The sequence below is a fragment of the Triturus cristatus genome, chromosome 12 (genome assembly GCF_964204655.1).
Source record: "Triturus cristatus chromosome 12, aTriCri1.1, whole genome shotgun sequence".
Lineage (NCBI taxonomy): Eukaryota > Metazoa > Chordata > Amphibia > Caudata > Salamandridae > Triturus > Triturus cristatus.
This window is the reverse complement of record NC_140595.1, coordinates 490,413,643-490,433,666: the sequence shown is the minus strand read 5'-3', so window position 1 is coordinate 490,433,666 and position 20,024 is coordinate 490,413,643. Positions and strand designations below refer to the sequence as shown.

Genomic DNA, 20,024 nt, shown 5'->3' with positions numbered 1-20,024 from the left:
ACCAGGCCCAGGGTCAATTAACAGATCTGATGTTGGTAGACGGTCGCACCCATCGCTCTCTGCAGTGGTGGAACACCACAAACCTTTCCAAAGGTCGACCGTTCCTAGACCCGGACGCATCGCTCTCCGGCCGGGGAGCTCATCTATTAAATCTCACCATGCAGGGCAAATGGACACCTCAACAGAAGTCACTCCATATCAACCATCTGGAGTTACTAGCAATCTTCTTATCCCTAAAATCTTTCCAAACACAGATTTCAGGCAAGGCAGTCCTTATCCGCAGAGACAACATGACAGCCATGTATTATATTCAAAAACAAGGCGGCACACACTCTCCACAGCTCTCTCAAATATCACAGAGAATATGGAGATGGGCCATACCCCAGAAAATCTTTCTCCTAGCCCAGCATGTCCCAGGAGTCCAAAACACCATGGCAGATCTGCTCAGCAGACTAACACAACAAATCCACGAGTGGGAGTTTCACCCGCAAGTTCTTCACCCGTACTTTCAAATGTGGGGGCATCCACAGATAGACCTCTTCGCCACCCACGAAAACACCAAATGCCCAAGCTTCGCCGCCAGATACCCACACCCATTGTCCAAAGGCAATGCGATATGGATGAACTGGTCTGGCAGATTTGCGTACGCTTTTCCGCCTCTCCCACTCATTCCACTAGTGGTGCGCAAACTACAACACTCCCTCATACTAATATTGGTCGCTCCAACTTGGGCCAGACAACCATGGTACACCACACTGCTCTAACTATCTGTAGTACCGCACCAAAAATTACACCTCTCTCCACACCTCCTAACCCAGAACCATGGAGAGATCAGACACCCGGACCCAGCTCAGCTCAACCTTGCAATCTGGCTCCTCAAATCCTAGAATTCGGGTACCTAAATCTTCCCCCTGACTGTATGAACGTCATCAGAGAAGCTAGACGACCTACCACTAGAGCGTGCTACGCCGCCAAGTGGAAACGCTTTGTTGTCTATTGTCATAACACCATCAATCCCCTGGACGTGTCCATTCAACACATCATAGGCTACTTACTCCACCTACAAAGGTGCAATCTAGCCTATACGTCCATTCGACTGCACCTCGCAGCCATAGCAGCTTACCTACAAAACAGGCAACATCAATCACTCTTTAGAGTACCTGCCATTAAAGCCTTTATGGAAGGCCTTAAAAGAATAATTCCCCCCAGAGTGCCACCCTCACCTGTGTGGAACCTTAATATCGTTCTCACAAGACTAATGGGGCCTCCCTTCGAACCTCTTCACAAATGTGAACTTCAATTCCTAAAATGGAAAACCGCTTTTCTTGTAGCCATCACTTCCCTCAGAAGAGTCAGTGAGATACAAGCACTTACCATTCAAGAACCTTTTCTCCAAATGCACCATAACAAGGTAGTTCTCCGTACCAACCCAAAATTCCTCCCAAAAGTCATTTCTCCCTTTCACCTAAACCAATCTGTAGAACTACCAGTATTCTTCTTGCACCCACAGACCGTTGCAGAAAGAGCTCTTCACACACTAGATGTCAAACGAGCCTTACTCTACTACATCGAGAGAACACAACCTTTCCGTAAGACCAAACAACTGTTTGTCTCTTTCTCTCCACCACACAAAGGCAACCCCATCTCCAAATCAGGGATAGCTAGGTGGATTGTCAAATGCATTCAAATTTGCTACCACAAAGCAAAACGAACGCTATCCGTTCCCCCTAAAGCCCATTCTACACGAACAATAGGGTCTTCCATGGCATTCTTAGGGAACATCCCATTAGAGGATATCTGCAAAGCAGCTACATGGTCAACACCACACACTTTCACTAAACACTATTGTGTAGATGTGCAAACTAAGCAACAAGCTAGTGTGGGCCAGGCTGTACTCAAAACATTATGTTCGAGGCATATGAGCTGCAGATTTCACACTTTTGCATAGATCGCCATCTGGTGTTGGGCCCGGATGTTTGCAGTTTGTTTTTCCTCTTGGAAAGTCTTTGGAAGTCACGAGGTTGGTGACTCCTTCCTTGGTTCGTATTGCGCATGGGCTTCGGCTCCATCCTCAGATTGTTTTTTTCCGCCATCGGGCTCGGATGTAATACTCCGCGCTCCGGCTCCGAACATTCCAGTTCGACGATCGAAGCAAATCCTCACTTTCCGCGGTATTGTTTAGATACTAATCTCCTCAATCACCTTCTTCTTCTACGCACTTTCGATTCCAGTCATCGACGGCGGCCTTCGGGCCTCTCCAGGCTCCGGTCCCGGCTGATGGAAAGAACTCCATTCAAGAAGTGCCCTCAATGTGGGTCCAAATTCCCCCACACCGACCTTCATGAGGTGTGCAACCTCTGCCTCTCCCCTGAACGCGAGGTTCGAGACTGTCCCGCCTGCAAGTCTTTTAGATCTAAAAAGACTATTCAAGATCGAAGGGCCAGAAGAAAAATGGCGCACTCCTCGACCTCCGTTCCAGTAGACATCTTCGGGGAAGACGTCGACGCTCTGGGACAGCAGCACACTGAAGAGGACCTCGTCAGTGCTTCCGAAGCCGACGACTCGAATGTGGAGGAAATCACCCCGGCGCAGAGGGTCGTGAGTAAAATATCCCTTCCCACACCCGCGCCGACACCCAAAAAGGCTTCGGTCACACCTTCGCCTTCGGGCCTAGGTAAGACCAAAGACACTGCTTCGAACACCCCACCTTCGGGCCCGGTGACGAAGCCAAGTAAGCCTTCCGGCGGCTCGGGCTCGAGCCAGCCTGCCAGCGGTGCCGAAAAACACCCTTCGGCACCGAAGAAAAGATCGGCCTCTACCTCGACACCGAGCTCCACACCAAAGCCCTCGGTGTCGAAACCCAGCCTTTCGGTGCCGACCAAACATCATAAGGCCCTCGGCACCGACACTCCCGTGCCAAGGCCTGTATCGGCACCGAACAAAAAATCGGAGGTTCCTAAAAAGCATGGCACAGACAAGCCAAAGAAGCCGTCGGCCCCGAAAACGTCGGCGCCGACCGAACAACCAGTGTCACAAGAACTTTTTACACCGGATCCTTTACAAAAGACACCAAGGATCCAAAAACTGGACATTTGGCACGGTCTTCTAAAAAGAGACATTTGGATAGACCAGCTCCACCTCCAAAGAGGAAGGACTGTGCTACCTCCCCTTTCAGAGTGCCTTCCCTGCCCCCTCCACCTTCTCCACCCCCGCCCCTCCACCTTCTCCACCCCTGCCTCATCGCTCTCCGACACCGTCTCCAGACCATGATGATCAGGGGGACCCATACTACGACCCAGTAGATGTGCCACAAGACCCCACCCCTACAGGATCCCCAGACCCCTGGGATGATTATTATAATCCAGGCATTCCAGATGTCCCACAAAATGACCTATATCCATCCAGGCCATCACCACCAGAAGACTCACTAGGTTTTCACCACCTACTTCAGAGGGCGGCACATTATCACGGGGTAGAGCTACACACTGACCCAGTAGAGGAAGATTTCCTCCTGGACACCTTTGATACAGCACATAGGTCTACTGCTATACTACCTATGCTCAAAGGGGTAATAAAACATGCACCAGAGGTTTTTAAAGACCCAGTCAGGGCTAGGGTCCTAAACCCGCATATAGAAAAAAAGTACAAAGCTGCCCCTACAGACCCTGCCTACATCAAAGGGCCAGCACCACTGGATTCCCTAGTGGTATCCACCGCGAGAAAGAGATCAAATTCCCAGGCGTCAGGCGAAGCACCACCACCTGACAAGGAATCAAAGCTCCTGGACGCATCAGGAAAACGCACTGCGTCACAGGCAGCTAACATGTGGCGTATCGCCAACACTCAAGCGCTATTGGCCAGATACGACAGGGCGCATTATGATGAGCTAGAAACCATCATGCACCATCTCCCAGAAAAATATAAAAATAGGGCCAATGAACTAATCCAAGAGGGTAAGACCATAACCAATACCTCTATACGCTGTGCCTTAGACGCAGCAGACACAGCTTTCAGGGCCATTAACACCAGTGTCCTACTCCGTCGACACGCTTGGCTAAGAGTGTCCGGCTTTAGACCCGAGGTACAAGCCTCTATATTAAACCACCTGTTCGATCAGGAACATCTATTCGGCCCAAAGATAGATGAGGCCCTCGAGAAGATGAAAAAAGATACAGATACGGCGAAATCCATGGGAGCCCTACAGTCACACCCTCCTAGACGCTCCTTTCGCCGCTCTTCCTTTCGTGGCACAGGCAGTGGCTACTCCTCAGATACCGCGTCCACGTCCTACAAATCCCCTCCTCAGTCCACCTTCACAAAAGGTTATCAAAGAGGCGGATATAGAGGAAATAACAATAAAGGCAGAGGCAAAACAAGTACCGCCCGCTCTGCCACACCGCCTACCCAATGACTTTCCCCTGCTCCCCACAGACCATCCCACTCTGGTCGGGGGGAGACTACAAAATTTCCTTCACGTCTGCGAGTCCATCACATTAGACAAGTGGGTGATCCAAATTATTCGTTCAGGGTACTGCCTAGAACTCACATCTACCCCCCCCCCCCCCAACATTCCACCCAGGCAACGCCCAATGTCACAAGAACATTCCACCTTACTAAAGCAGGAGGTGATCTCCCTCCTACAAAAACACGCAATAGAACAGGTCCCCCACAATCAGCAAAATGTAGGGGTCTACTCCCTATATTTTCTGATACCAAAAAGAGACGAGACTCTACGACCTATCTTAGATCTCCGACCTCTAAACACATCCATACGTTCGAACCATTTTCAAATGGTAACACTTCAGCAGGTACTTCCGCTCCTCTCCCAGGATGACTTTCTCACCACACTGGACTTGAAAGACGCGTACTTTCACATTCCGGTACACCATGCCCACAGAAAGTACCTCGGATTCGTAGTGGACGGGCAACACTACCAGTTCAAGGTGCTCCCATTCGGGGTCACAACAGCACCACGGGTATTTACCAAGTGCCTAGCGGTAGTGGCGGCACACCTCAGAAGACAGCACAATCACGTCTTCCCATATCTGGGCGACTGGCTCATAAAAGCCGCGTCCTACAACCAATGTGTACACCACACCGCCACTACAATCCAGCTACTGCATCAACTAGGCTTCACGGTGAACCACCAAAAGTCCCAGTAGACACCTCAATAGCCATTGCCTACCCCAATCCGGCAAGGATCGCAAGCATTCAAGCTTTGCGTCAAAAATTCATACTTCAACACTCCCTCCCGGCAAGAGTGTTTATGCAACTGATAGGGATGATGGCCTCTTGCATTTTTATAGTACCTCATGCAAGACTCAAGATGCGTCCACTCCAAGAGTGCTTAGCGCGCCAATGGAACCAGGCCCAGGGGCAGCTGCAGATCTGGTGTTGGTAGACGGTCGCACCCATCGCTCTCTGCAGTGGTGGAACACCACAAATCTTTCCAGAGGTCAACCGTTCCTGGACCTGGTTCCACAAATAATCCTGACAACAGACGCATCGCTCCCGGCTGGGGACCTCATCTACTACACCTCACCGTGCAGGGCACATGGACGCCGCAACAAAAGTTACTTCACATCAATCATCTGGAGCTACTGGCAATCTTTCTAGCCCTAAAATCCTTTCACACACAGATTGTAGGCAAGGCAGTCCTTATCCGCACGGACAACATGACCGCCATGTACTACATCCAAAAACAAGGCGGCACACACTCTCCACAGCTCTCTCAACTAGCACAGAGCATATGGAGATGGGCAATTCCACACAAAATCTTTCTCCTAGCCCAACATGTCCCAGGAGTCCAGAACACCCTGGCAGATCTGCTCAGCAGACAAACGCAGCAGATCCACGAGTGGGAACTTCACCCGCAAGTTCTTCGCCCGTTCTTTCAAATGTGGGGGCATCCACAAATAGACCTATTCGCCACCCAGGAAAACAAAAAATGCCCAAGCTTCGCCGCCAGATACCCACACCCATTGTCTAAAGGCAATGCGATATGGATGAACTGGTCAGGCAAATTTGCATACGCCTTTCCACCTCTCCCACTAATTCCATTAGTGGTGCGAAAGCTACAACAGCACTCCCTTACACTCATTCTAGTAGCTCCAACATGGGCCAGACAACCATGGTACACCACGTTGCTGGAACTCTCATTAGTGCCACATCAAAAATTACACCTCACACCATGCCTCCTAACCCAGAACCATGGAGAGATCAGACACCCGGACCCAGCTCAGCTCAACCTTGCGATCTGGCTCCTGAAATCCTAGAGTTCGGATACCTTAACCTTCCCCCTCGACTGTATGAATGTTATCAGAGAAGCTAGACGTCCTACCACTAGAGCCTGCTACGCTGCCAAGTGGAAAAGATTTGTTGTTTACTGCCATAACAACACAATCAACCCTCTAGACGCATCCATACAGCATATCATATGCTACTTACTACATCTACAAAGATGTAACCTAGCATATACATCTATTCGGCTACACCTCGCAGCAATTGCTGCTTACTTACAAAACAGACAGCACCTATCACTTTTCAGAGTGCCTGCCATTAAAGCCTTTATGGAAGGCCTAAAACGCATAATTCCCCCCAGAGTACCACCCTCACCTGTGTGGAACTTAAATATAGTGCTCACAAGACTAATGGGACCGCCTTTTGAACCCTTGCATAAATGCGAACTTCAATTCCTCAGATGGAAAACAGCTTTCCTTGTAGCCATCACCTCCCTTAGAAGGGTCAGTGAAATACAAGCACTTACTATACAAGAACCTTTTCTCCAAATGCACCCAAACAAGGTTCTCCTACGTACCAACCCAAAATTCCTATCCAAAGTCATCTCACCCTTTCATCTAAACCAATCGGTAGAATTACCGTTTTTTTTCTCGCAACCTCAAACTGTTGCAGAAAGGGCTCTACACACACTGGATGTTAAGAGCCTTGCTTTACTATATCCAGAGAACACAACCTTTCAGGAAGTCAAAGCAACTGTTTGTGGAGAAGTGTGGCTCAATGGTTAGAGCGGCAGACCCTGATGCAGAGGTCTGGCCCGGGACCAGGGTTCAATTCCCCGCCTCGGCGGGTCTTGGGCTCAAAATTCCACGGACCTGATAATTCTCGCCTCGGTGCCTATTCCAATCATGGAGTCCCACTCTGCAACTCTGGGCAATAGCTTGCTTAATCTCCACAACGGCCCCCACAACGCTAAGGATGCCTGGCCTCCACCTTGGGGGTGCCCAGGAGTGGACACCTCACAGGGAAAGCCAGGATGGGTTCCACAGCGGTATTCGTACAAGCGCCTTGAGACCCTTGCGGGTAAGTAGTGCGCTATACAAGTATCAATTTACATTTTGTCTCTTTCTCTCCACCTCATAAAGGCAACCCCATCTCTAAATCAGGGATAGCTAGGTGGATTGTGAAATGCATACAGATTTGCTACCTCAAAGCAAAACGCACGCTATCTGTTCCCCCTAAAGCCCACTCTACAAGAAAGATAGGGGCTTCTATGGCTTTTCTAGGGAACATCCCATTAGATGATATCTGCAAAGCAGCCACATGGTCAACACCGCACACTTTCACTAAACATTACTGTGTAGATGTGCAAACCAAGCAACAAGCTAGTGTGGGCCAGGCTGTACTAAAAACACTATTTCAAACCACTGCAACAGATACCGTTGGTCGCCGCTAAGGTTGGGAACTGCTATATAGTCTATGCAAAAGTGTGTAATCTGCAGCTCATATGCCTCGACCGGAATATGCTACTTACCAGTATGCATCTGTTCTTGGCATGTAGAGCTGCAGATCTACACACGCCCACCCGCCTCCCCAGCTACCTGCATCTGTTCAAGTCTATCTTATTTAGATACAACACACATGGGTTTCTTCACTGTGATTACTACGCTCCATCTTTCCCTGTTGGCGAAAAACAATCTGAGGATGGAGCCGAAGCCCATGCGCAATACGAACCAAGGGAGGAGTCACCAACCTCGTGACTTCCAAAGACTTTCCAAGAGGAAAAACAAACTGCAAACATCCGGGCCCATCACCAGATGGCGATCTATGCAAAAGTGTGTAGATCTGCAGCTCTACATGCCAAGAACAGATGCATACAGGTAAGTAGCATATTCCTTCAAACCACTGCAACGGATACCGGTGGTTGCCGCTAAGGTTGGGTACTGCTATATAATCTATGCACAAGTGTGTAATCTGCAGCTCATATGCCTCGAACGGAATATGCTACTTACCAGTATGCATCTGTTCTTGGCATGTAGAGCTGCAGATCTACAAACGCCCACCGCCTCCCCGGCTACCTGTATCTTTCCAAGAGGAAAAACAAACTGCAAACATCCGTGCCCAACACCAGATGGCGATCTATGCACAAGTGTGTAGATCTGCAGCTCTACATGCCTAGAACAGATGCATACTGGTAAGTAGCATATTCCTTCACTCTTACTGGATGAGGTCATCAGTGATGTTACTGACCATGTTATGAGTGATGTAATATGTGTGGTCATAAGCAGTGCATTGGTTAGTTAAGGTTACTATAACTGCTGATTTTCTCTGACTGTAAGTGAAATGTAAGCCTAGCTATAACGTCCATGGGACCTTTGTTTTTTTCAATGAATATATATCTATATATATATATTATCTACTGGCGGTCGCCAGTAGATAGTTATAGTTAGGACCGTGTTTCCATAGGAAATCTGAAAATTCTATTTTGAATAACTTTAGCGCCGGTTGACGATTCCTCCTGAATTTTTCAAAATAGGTGGGGCGCTCTGCTCCTACCCTGAAAGTCTCGGGGTGATTAGTCAAGCGGGGGCCGAGAAAAAAGGGGGGTCCCAAAACGCGTTTTCCCCATGCATTTTTCCATAGGGACCTTTAGTCCAAGGTACAGCCCGAACGGCTGAACAGAATTATTTGAAATTTTGGCAAAGAGAAAGTCCTCAGGTCAGGGATGTGCCTTTTGCATATATGGAGTCAATCTGTTCAGTAGTTCCTGAGAAAATTTCAGTTAAAAGTACATATATATCTATAAGCGCGCACCGTGCATGTACGGTAAGCATACCGTACGCGCATGCTGACGTGCGCGAGCGTAATTCTGATTGGTGGTTACATAACAGTAAACATTCCAGTCGGTCGAAATCAGGAAGTGTCGGCCGCCATTTTGTCTCTCGCAGTCTAAGGCAGTGAAAAACAAAGGTGGAGAATGTGAAAAGGGGGCAGGGTGGACAGTTCCTGACCCCCTAGCCATTGTCAGGGGGTCACTGAAGGACCCCCAAGGATGAAAAAAACTTTTTCTTTTTTTTCGAAAAAGGGCGGGGTGTGCGCACTGTGCGCGCACGGCACACACAACGCATCGTGGGTGCTCGGTGCGCTTCGCGCACCGAGTGCCCACAGCGCGCTCACGGTGCTCGAAGGGCGCCGTGCGCGCACGGTGCGCGCACGGTGAAGAACCTGAAAAAAAAAATATTAATAAATACATAACTTAGTTTTTAAAAAACCGTACAAATTCACTGAAAAAACCATAGGTTTCACACACGTTATAGTTAGGAATTAGCATTTAAAAAACCTACGTCTCCATTAACTGGCTCTCGTTCACTTCTTTAATGAGCGCCCTCCCAGTAAATTTCTGGCTCCATCTCTGAGTGCAGCCTCGCCTCAGGCGCTCCGCTCCATCAGCCCAGACTTCCTCCAAGGCAGCGTGGGTCCCGCTCCAGACCCCTGCCAAGCAGCCTCTGTCGCGGCTACTTCAGGACAAGCCAGACGTGCAGAGAGTGGAGGCCGCCACAAACGCCAGCCGAGGGGAAAAAGAACAAAGAGGAACCGCCGTCAAGACCTCTGCTCCGTAAAGTGCGTCGGCTCAGGTATGCCGAGACTCCATTGCTGTAGGAGGCGGTGACCTGTGGCTACACGGAGGCGTGTTTCTCTAGCACCACCAACACCACCAGTCCAGCTTCTGGCACCTGTTCAGTCTCCCCTTGCAGAAGACACCTTAGAACAGCAGTTGGAGGGTACGGTTCAGTCTCAGTTATCACCCCGGACGCCTAGTAAAGGTTGTCCACAACGGCCAGGCCAGTCAGACAGGTTGGATTGCAAATCTGAACAAGAAGAAGACTAATTATTAATTGGAGGAGTCGGTACGCAACAGTTTAATATAAAGACCATGCTTAATCTCATTCTGGATGAGATTAGAGATATGAAGAAATCCCAGGAGAATGAGATAGCTGCCCTATATCATCAGCTGGGGAAAATCGAGGCGGCAGTGGCCGGTTTCCCTGTCAGAATGCAAGAAGCCGAATCAAGGATTGCCCTGCTAGGTGATCAGATGAACTTCATGCTCCTGAAAATAATCTCAGCAACAAAAGACAAAATACTACTTGAGAACAAACTTGAGGAATTCGAGAACCACTCTCGTCACTCGAATCTTCGTATTGTCGGGGTACCCGAGGGAAGTTAGGGAGCCACTACTCTCCAATGGTTTGAATCATTTATTAAGCAAAAGGTGCTACCTGAGTTTACTGGAGACTTAATACTAACAAGGGCCCGTCGTGTTCCAGCTCATCCTCTTCCTAATCCCAAGTTTCCACGCACTATCCTGACTAACTTTGCAGATTATCGCGTGAAAGAGAGTATTTTGGCTAAGGCAATACAGGAGAGACAGTTTTCCATCAATGAGGGGACTAAATGCAGGATTTTTTTGTGAAACTCTTGTATCTCTTCAAAGCTCAAGGGGCGCAGGCTTCTATTCAGCAACTGAAGCTTAGGGTACTTGTGAGTGGAAAATTCCATGTTCTCAAGCATAGAAGCCCAGGAATTATTGAAAGAGATTTCTTCTTCAAAATGAATTGCTGGCTAATTTGATCTGTTAAACTCCATTGCTGTGAAATTATATGCTAGATAATATTTCATTGAAGTTCACTATTGCCGGGGAAGGCGGGTCACTTAGTGTGTAGTTCCATGACACCCATTAGAGAAGCTGGGGGGGGGGGGGGGGGGCGAGATGTGGTTAGTGTGGTGGTCTACATCTCTGGAGGGGGGATAGCTGGGGGGGTCCAGGGAAGGGTATAGCAGTAAAAAGAGCAGCAGCAGGGGCGAGTGGGGAAAGGAAAGCAGGATTTTTCTTTTGCAGTATGAAAGTTTCTAGAAATGATAAATAAGTGCTGTATTTCAGTCAATGTTAATGGAACACTAAACAAACTAAAGTACTGAGGGCTTATTAGGTGGTTGGCTTCTTTTTTGCCGTATGTGTTATTTCTTCAAGAAACACATTTAAAAGACAATTCCCCAAAGCTTTTCCTTCCCAGAGTATTTTCTCACGCTTTCTATGCATCAGCTAGGCTGGCCAAAAGAGGGGTAGCCATTTACTTTTGTAGTGATCTCCCGTGAGAATTTGGTCAAGTCCGGAGAGACCCCTTTGGAAGGTGGATCTGGGTCGATGCCAAATTAAATGGCACGACATTAAACTTTTTAAATTACTACGGCCCAGTAATAGACAATACCACAGCACTGTTGAAAGTCAGTAAGCTACTTAGGGGGACAACGGGGCAGATAATTTTAGGAGGGGAATTTAATTTCATTCAAGATTTGAAAAAAGACACCTTTAACAAAAACAAGAAGCAGTTAAAGCCACAAACCAAAAAAGTCCTATATGCTTTAAAACAGGAGCATCTTTTGTTAGATCCCTGGCACCAAATTAACCCGACTAATTGTAAATATACATGTTATTCCCGCCAATTTCAAACGGCTTCCCGTATTGATTTTTATCTAATATCGCGATCTTTGAAACATGTAGATACAGAAATAAAGGCAAATTCATTTTCTGACCACTCCCTTCTAAAACTGGAGTTGGAAATTGAGGAGGGAAGGAGGACAAGATCCAGGTGGCAGATGGATCGTCTCCTCCTTCAGGACGCCCAATGGGTAGCTGATGTAAAAGAATGGATACTGGAATACTTTAGGATCAATGAAGGTATGGCAGAAGTTTTTTCAGTTTGGGAGGGTTCAAAGCAGCCTTGCGCGGGCAAATGATCGCTTTTTCAGCCGCTCAGGATAAACAACAGTGTGAAAAAATAGCCAAACTTCAGCAGGCTGTGGATAGTGCCTTGCGCCAGAATAATAAGTGGCACAGGGGGCGGGGGAAACGGGGTCCGCTTGAGAGGGCGAAACAGGCACTTAGGGAATTCTGTTTAATTGAAGAAATAAATAGTTCTAGACGTACCAACAATGTGTGTACGAGGATAGCCAGTTGGTCGGTAAATTGCTAGCCAGGGCAACTAAAACCAACAGGAAATAGCCTTGATTTCCGAGATTTATGGAACATTATAAGCAGCGATACGCCACTAGATATGAGGCAAGATTGGACCTAATCAAGGAATATTTTGAGGAGGTAAATTTTCCGAGTTTGTCAGAGTTGCTTGTGGAACAAATCCAACTTGACATATCAGAAACAGAAGTTTTAACAGTTCTGAAATCTATTGCAGGGCCAAAACCCTGTGGAACTGATGAGCTCCCGATAGAATTTTATAAAGCATTTTCTAAAGAATTGACTCCCTTCTTGGCGAAGCTGTTTAATAATAAGTTGGGAGGCTGTGTTCCCTCAAGTTTTAAAGAATCTATAATTGTCAGCTTTTTGAAGCAGGGTGAAAACCACAAAGACGTCAATTCCTATAGACCAATCAGTCTCTTAAATGCAGACTATAAGACTCTAATGAAAGTCTGGGCCCAACGCTTCACCCCCATAGCCCAGGAACTGATTCATAGTGATCAGTCGGGGTTTGTTGCAAGGAGGTCTATGTCCTCAAATACCGAGTTCTTAATTCAGTCTCTCGACTATTTTAAAAACAATAAAACCCCAACACTCATCATGATGGTGGACGTCGAAAACGCGTTTGACCTGGTTAACTGGGACGCACTTTTCTTTGGTCTGGACAAATTTGGTGTCGCTGTCCAGGTCCACCAATATGTTGAGGAACATGTATCAGGGTGCCCAGGCGGTGATAAATGCCAATCAAATAGGGACAGTAAATATTAATCGTGGGACCAGACAAGGGTGTCCGATGTCCCCCTTACTGTTCACCTTTTTCATCGAGCCCATGGCCATAAGAATCCGCGAAAATCCGGAAATTAAAGCTCCAATACCGGGGATGGCGAAATTAAAACTTTTCGCAGATGATATTGTTTTATATTTAAGTCCTGAGAGCCAGAACCTGGAGAATTCAGCTAATTTGAATTGATTGGGTGGTACAAAATAAATCAAAACAAAACCAAGATTTTCACATTGAATGTCCACTGTAATTTTCTCCCCTCCAATCTTAAATCCCATGCTTTGAAAGCAAAACCAATACGATATCTGGGAATATGACTCAAAGTATTGCTCGATAAGTGGTCTTTTCTGCCCCTAGCTTAAATAGGCCGTTTATCTGTAATAAAAATGTCTATTCTTCCCTTATTAGTATTCCTTTTTATAAATGTACCTTTGAAAATCAATACCAATTATTTTAAATAGCTGAAGTCAATGTTTAGGGAATTTGTCTGGAGTAGGAAGGCTTCTAGGGTCAAGCTAGCAGTATTACAGCTAGAATGTAATCAGTGTGGTTTAGCATTGCCGAAAATTCTAACTTATTATGAGGCAGCAATTTTTTTTTTTTTTATCATTCTTATTAAAGCATCCTCAACATAACATACGATACATAGCGTGCTTAGGAGACAGTACATTTCGAGTATTTTAGTTTCCAGATGATATAGTTTCAAACCATAGGACACAGTGTGGACCAATTAGGGGGACGGGAGGTCTTCATCTTCACTCATGTGTGTCGGCCGGGTACATATATCACCTTGGTAGGAGTTCCAAGGCCCCCAAACCCGGTTCCATTTCCTGGGACACCCTCTGGCTATGTAGACTGACTTTTCCCTGAACATGCACCAGTCTAGATCTTCCTTCCATGATTCTACTCCGGGTGTTTGAAGGGGCCCCCAGTGTCGTGCAATATTTCTCTTCGCTACCATTACAGGCTATGTAGACTGACTTTTCCCTGAACATGCACCAGTCTAGATCTTCCTTCCATGATTCTACTCCGGGTGTTTGAAGGGCCCCCCAGTGTTGTGCAATATTTCTCTTCGCTACCATTACAGGCTATGTAGACTGACTTTTCCCTGACCATGCACCAGTCTAGATCTTCCTTCCATGATTCTACTCCGGGTGTTTGAAGGCCCCCCCAGTGTCGTGCAATATTTCTCTTCGCTACCATTACAGCCAGTGTTGCCCAGAGTTTTGTGTAAGAAGTGAGGTCCGTAGGTTCCCATATATTGAGGCGTCACCTGCGCGCCTCTGGACGCAATTCAAGTGTAAGTACCTCACAAAGGATGAGATGTATAGCTCGGCAGTAAGTTTGGATTTGGTCACACTCCCATATGATATGTATGAAGGTGCGGTCTTTCACACATTTATGTCGACACTCCCCATCTTCTAAGGGAGAGGTGTCATGGAGGGAAGACTCCTTGGGGAGGTGGGTCTGGAGGGCATGGCTGATCTGGCGATATCTAACGCGTTCCGTATCTGCCAAACTATATTGCTGTTGGAGGGAGGCAAACGATATAATCTCATCTTTGACCCAAAGATCCTTGATCTGTGAGATCCCGATAAGAACCCACTCATCAAATCCCTGCGTTCTCCACAAGTTCTCCAGTTTTTCGGAATTCCATAAGGGGGTTAAGATGCAGCAATTTTAGATCTTACTGCTAGTCTACTGGAATCAAATGGATTATTAGACAATTTTGTTTTTGAAAAAATGGTTCAGGAATCTGGTTCGCAAATTCCGATATTTTTAAAAACATCTAAATTACCGAAGAAGACCAGATATAAGACGGTACAGGACTTCGCCTCTAGATTGCAATCCTTTTTAGGTCGAGCCTAGCGCAGCGTGCATGCGTTGCTCTAGAATCGACCTCTCGGAATCACTTCAGCTTTCGTCAATGGTTTTTCACGAGTGAAATGTCCAGCTAACTATAACATGTGTGAAACCTATGGTGTTTTAAGTGAATTTGCAAGGTTTTTTAAATTCTAATTCCTAACTATAACGTGTGTGAAACCTATGGTTTTTTCAGTGAATTTGTACGTTTTTTTTAAATGTTAAGTTATGTATTTTTTTATTCTTAAGTTTTTTCACCGTGCGCGTACCGTACGCGCACGGTGCGTTGTTCGTACCGTGCGCGTACGGTGCGCGCACCCCGCGATTTTTCGCAAAAACAAATATTTTTTTTTTTACCCTTGGGGGTCCTTCAGTGACCCCCTGACAAAGGCTAGGGGGTCAGGACCTGTCCATCCTGCCCCTTCTCACGTTTTCCCCCTTTGTTTTTCATTGCCTCAGACTGCGAGAGACAAAATGGCGGCCGACACTTCCTGATTTCGACCGATTCGAATGATTACTGACATCTAACAACCAATCAGAATTACGCTCGCGCATGTCACCGTGCGCGTACGGTATGCTTACCGTACGCGCACGGTGCACGCTTATAGATATATATATGCTTTTAACTGCAATTTTCTCAGGAACTAATGAACAGATTTACACCAGACCTGCAAAAGGCACATCCCTGAACTGAGGACTACCTCTCCGCCAAATTTCAAGTAATTCTGTTCAGCCGTTCGGGCTGTAGCTTGGACTAAAGGTCCTATGGAAAAATGGATGGGGAAAACGCGTTTTGGCACCCCCCTTTTTCTCAGCCCCCGCTTGACGAATCCCCCCAAGACTTTCAGGGAAGGAGCTGAGCGCCCCACCTATTTTGAAAATTTCGCGAGGATTCGTCAACCGGCGCCAAAGTTATTCCAAATAGAATGTTGCGGATTTCCTATGGAAACACGGTCCTAACTATAACTATCTACTGGCGACCGCCAGTAGATTATATATATATATATATATATATATATATATATATATATATATATATATATATATATATATATATATATATATATATATATATATATATATATATATATATATATATATACCCACCCACCCAATCCTTTTTTTTTTTTTTTTTTTTTTTTAAACACAAAAATCCCTGTGATTTTGTATTGCCTGGCTTGAGGTTGCAAGCCTCCCTGTGTAATTGTGGGACTACAAGTCCCATAATGCAATTTGTGTTTGGTGAAAGTCAGGCCTGATTTGTGTTCTTACACATATTATGGTACACTTATCTTTGCATCTCATCAGTCCCACCTGACACTTTCTTTCTACCACAAACTTTCTCTTCATTTCTGTTTTCCTCTTCCTTTCTCTCTTCCTCCGTCTTCCCCTCCCCCCACCATTCCTCGACTCTTTCTCGCTCACTGGATTTTCTCCTATAGCTCTGCAATCTCTTGTGGTACAGCACCCAGGATAATATGCTGCATAGCTAAACACTCATAAGGTCCCACAGACCAGACCTATTGGTTATGCCAATGCTTGTTTAAACAAGCCGGCTCTTCCGGATTCCACTATTTAAAGTTAGCGGAATGTAAAAATCTGGGTCTTCAAATACACTTTAGTCTTCTTAAAATTTGGAAGGATTGTGGTTTAGAAGAACTGGGACACTTTTTTTATGAATAATAGTTATTTCCTGGCAAGTGGTCCAAAATAGATATGGGGAACGCAATAAGCTCTGCTTTTTTGAGTATCTGCAGATTGTACATTTTATAAATAGATATAATCTATTATTAAGTGGTGCCCCAACTAAGCAGGTGATCACTTTATACTGAGCCAAATTAAGGGGGGTTGGCAACTGGAACTCTCAGCTGAGAGAATGTAACGAGTCCCCCCTAGTTGAGAAATTCCTAGTAAGAGTAACACAGGAAGCTAATTGTTTCTCTAGCCAGGAGTGGCAGTCAATAGCCCAGTTAGGGATTAAGGCATTAAGAGCTGCCAATTATAAAAGGATGGCTTTTATATCTCGGTGGCTGGCATACTATACTCTGAAAACTCTTTGTAAAAGATATCCGGAAGTGGAGAATAGAGGTTTTCGTTGTCAGGCGGAAGGTGAAGGGGCTTGGCTTCACACATTCTCCACGTGCCCAAAACTAAAGTTATTCTGGGTTAAGATCTTCTCGGCTATAAGCCAGGCAATTCAGAAGAGGCTCGATCCAGAGGCTGAGGTGGCCCTCTTTGGTATTTCTAGAGTAAGGACAGATCTGACAAAAGCAGAATAGACCTGCACTTTAAAAAAGGCACAGCAGCACTTTAACACTGCAGCATTTCTGTAGGTAAATCCTTGCACATTTGTGAATGGTTGAGATACTGTTTTAAGTAATGCCCTAAAATCAAGGATATGGTTCAACTATAGTTGGACTAGGATTTTGGCTATCCTTGTTTTTATGTTGATTTTACGTAAATGTATAGGTCCCAGAACAATTTTTGTGTGATTATCTCTGGTCACTGTAGCACTCCAGCACTTTAGAACATTAATAAGCAAGATCTGTTCACTTACAAATAATTGAAGATACAGCCAAATTACTGTTGCAATATGCTCTCCGTACATGTGCGGATATTTAATCCATGTTGGTTCCATTTGAATAATGATAGTCTTTTTGATCGAAAAGTGTTAGTTACATTTCCTGTTAATTACTGTGTATATTATGTATTTTTTGCTCTGCTCAATAACAGTAAAAAAATGCTATGTTCCTAATCCCCTCCCACTCTGAGCTGTGTGCCTCTTCTCCTAATACACCCTTGCAAGTGCCCCTTGCTGCCCCACCCACTTTCCACTAAGCTGCTTGCCCTATCCATTCTCCAACCCTCAACTCTGCAGCCTGCATCCTTCCTGGGGCTGTCATCAACTCACACCCCGCAGGCTGCAATCCCCTCACCCCTTCCATCCACCTTGGACTGTGAATCCCTTCTCACCGTGATCACAAGCCTCACCTTGATCACACACCCACCCATTCTATGCTGATTGCATTGATTGTTCAGCCTCCTGCTCCCATCCTAGAATGCATCAACTTAATTCAAGCTGTGTTCCTTTGCATGCCTGTCCACTCATTCAAATCCACTTCCTTATTTCCACCAACCAACTATTCTCACCTGGGTCCCCTTTTACCAACATTCCTCCCATTCTAGTCTGTCCCCTTGACCACCGATCCATTGTAGGCTACATTTCATTGATCTCTTAGCCACACCCCATCCATTCTAGGCCCTACCCCTTGTCCGTGCCATTGTCTGCATGCCATTAGGTTTTGAATTGTCTGCCTTCTGGTACTGCTGGCCTTCTTTCAATTACATGTATACTTAATACTTTAATTTTGCGAGGATCAAATATACGTTCAAAGTGTTTTTTTGTTTTTTTTTGTTTTTTTATTACCTGCCTTAAAAAAAAAAATAATAGAGGTGCAGTTATTGACTCTTTGTTAGTTGTAATGCTGTGTTCATATTAAATATGTGCTTTTGTTTATTTTTTGCCCTTCGCCTTAATTTTATTTTCGCATGCAGTTACCACTGTAAAAAAACAATTGCTAGGTTAAATTGTTTATCTGTCTTTTGGAAATTATCTCTTGGCTGCATATAGATTATTATCCATTTTTTTGTTTATAATACAGAGAGCAGTCCTTACCCAATATCCAGATTCAGTTACAGCGTGAAAGCTCAGATTTTGGAAATCAAGCTGACCTTCCAGTTGGAAATGGAAGCAAATCATCAGGAGGACTACAAAAGACATTTTCAAAACTGACTTCAAGGTTTACGAAAAAAACTTCCTGCAGCAGTTCAAGCAATGGCAACAACGGAAGCTATCCAATAGCCACCATACCCTCAAAAAATGTCTTCATTGTCAACGCAGATGAGAAAGCAAAATTAGCTGGTAATATAGATGCAAGGTTACAAAGTATTTTGAATATTGGCAATTTTCCCAGAGCTGTAGACCCATCACAGTCACCCCACAGTGCAAATCAGCTTGTCAATGGATTTCTCATTGAAAGGCGTAACTTCTTAAAAGAGGAGGATATGAAGGATGACAAAGCAATGAATTTACCCACTGACCAAGAAATGCAGGATGTTATTGACTTCCTATCCGGTTTCAATATGGGAAAATCCCAGCAGACTTCTCCAATGGTCAAAAGAAGAAATTCTGTGGCATCTACATCTGAGCTGAAATCAGCCACAGTACCACAGCCTCCCCAGCCTGTTTCACATGCAACCTTGCATCCTTCTCAAGGATTATCACAGCAACCACAGATATCTCAAAAACCGCACCAACCTTTGCAGTATTATCAACATCTTCTTCAGCCGATAGGTTCCCAGCAACAGCAACAGCGTGTTCCTGGAAAATGGTTGGGTAATTCCTCACAACAGACATCACAGAATGTTGGGACTGGATTGTCTACTATAAATCCAATTAATCAGTGGCCCAATTCAGGAGTCTCGGATATGAGCTCAGATTTGTATAGCTTGGGTCTTGTGAGTAGCTACATGGACAATATGATGTCAGAAATGCTAGGACAGAAGACTCAAGGGCCTCGAAATAACACCTGGCCAAACAGGGACCAAAATGAAGGTGGTTTTGGAATGTTGGGAGATATCCTGCCTTTTGATCCTGCAGGTAGCATATTCAAGATTTTCATATTCCCATTTGTTACTTTTAAATGCTTGTGTACATCTTTTAATATTGAAATTATGGCTTTCATAACTTGCCTTGCTAATATTAAATGCTTTAATAACTATGTATATTTCAAATGTTTTAAATGATTTGCAGTTGCTCTTTCCATTTGGTCAAGCAGTGTAAGCAACAAAAAGAATATAAAATTAGTAGAAAACCAGAATGTTACTTCATTTTTAGCAAAGATTAAAAAACGTTGGTTCAAATGCAGCATTACAAAATAAATGTAGGTGAAAAAATAATTCTTGTAAACATTAGAGCCTAACAAATCACCCTAATCCAATGGTTGTTAACATATGTCAGTTATTAGGCTGATCTGGTAGCCTAATTTTATTTGGATGACTGACAACTTCAATTCCCATCTGGAATTCCACTTGCGCAAAGGAAAATTC

General features: G+C 45.4%; 1 protein-coding gene across 1 annotated transcript in view; it reads left to right on the top strand.

The window, feature by feature from the left end:
- The window catches only part of GARRE1 (granule associated Rac and RHOG effector 1), a 690,207-nt gene that overhangs the window by 532,189 nt on the left and 137,994 nt on the right, over positions 1–20,024 (top strand). Inside the window, exon 10 of the mRNA XM_085639654.1 lies at positions 18,578–19,575. Within this exon, the coding sequence (XP_085495780.1) occupies positions 18,578–19,575 (998 nt within the window). The remainder of the gene's footprint in view (positions 1–18,577; positions 19,576–20,024) is intronic.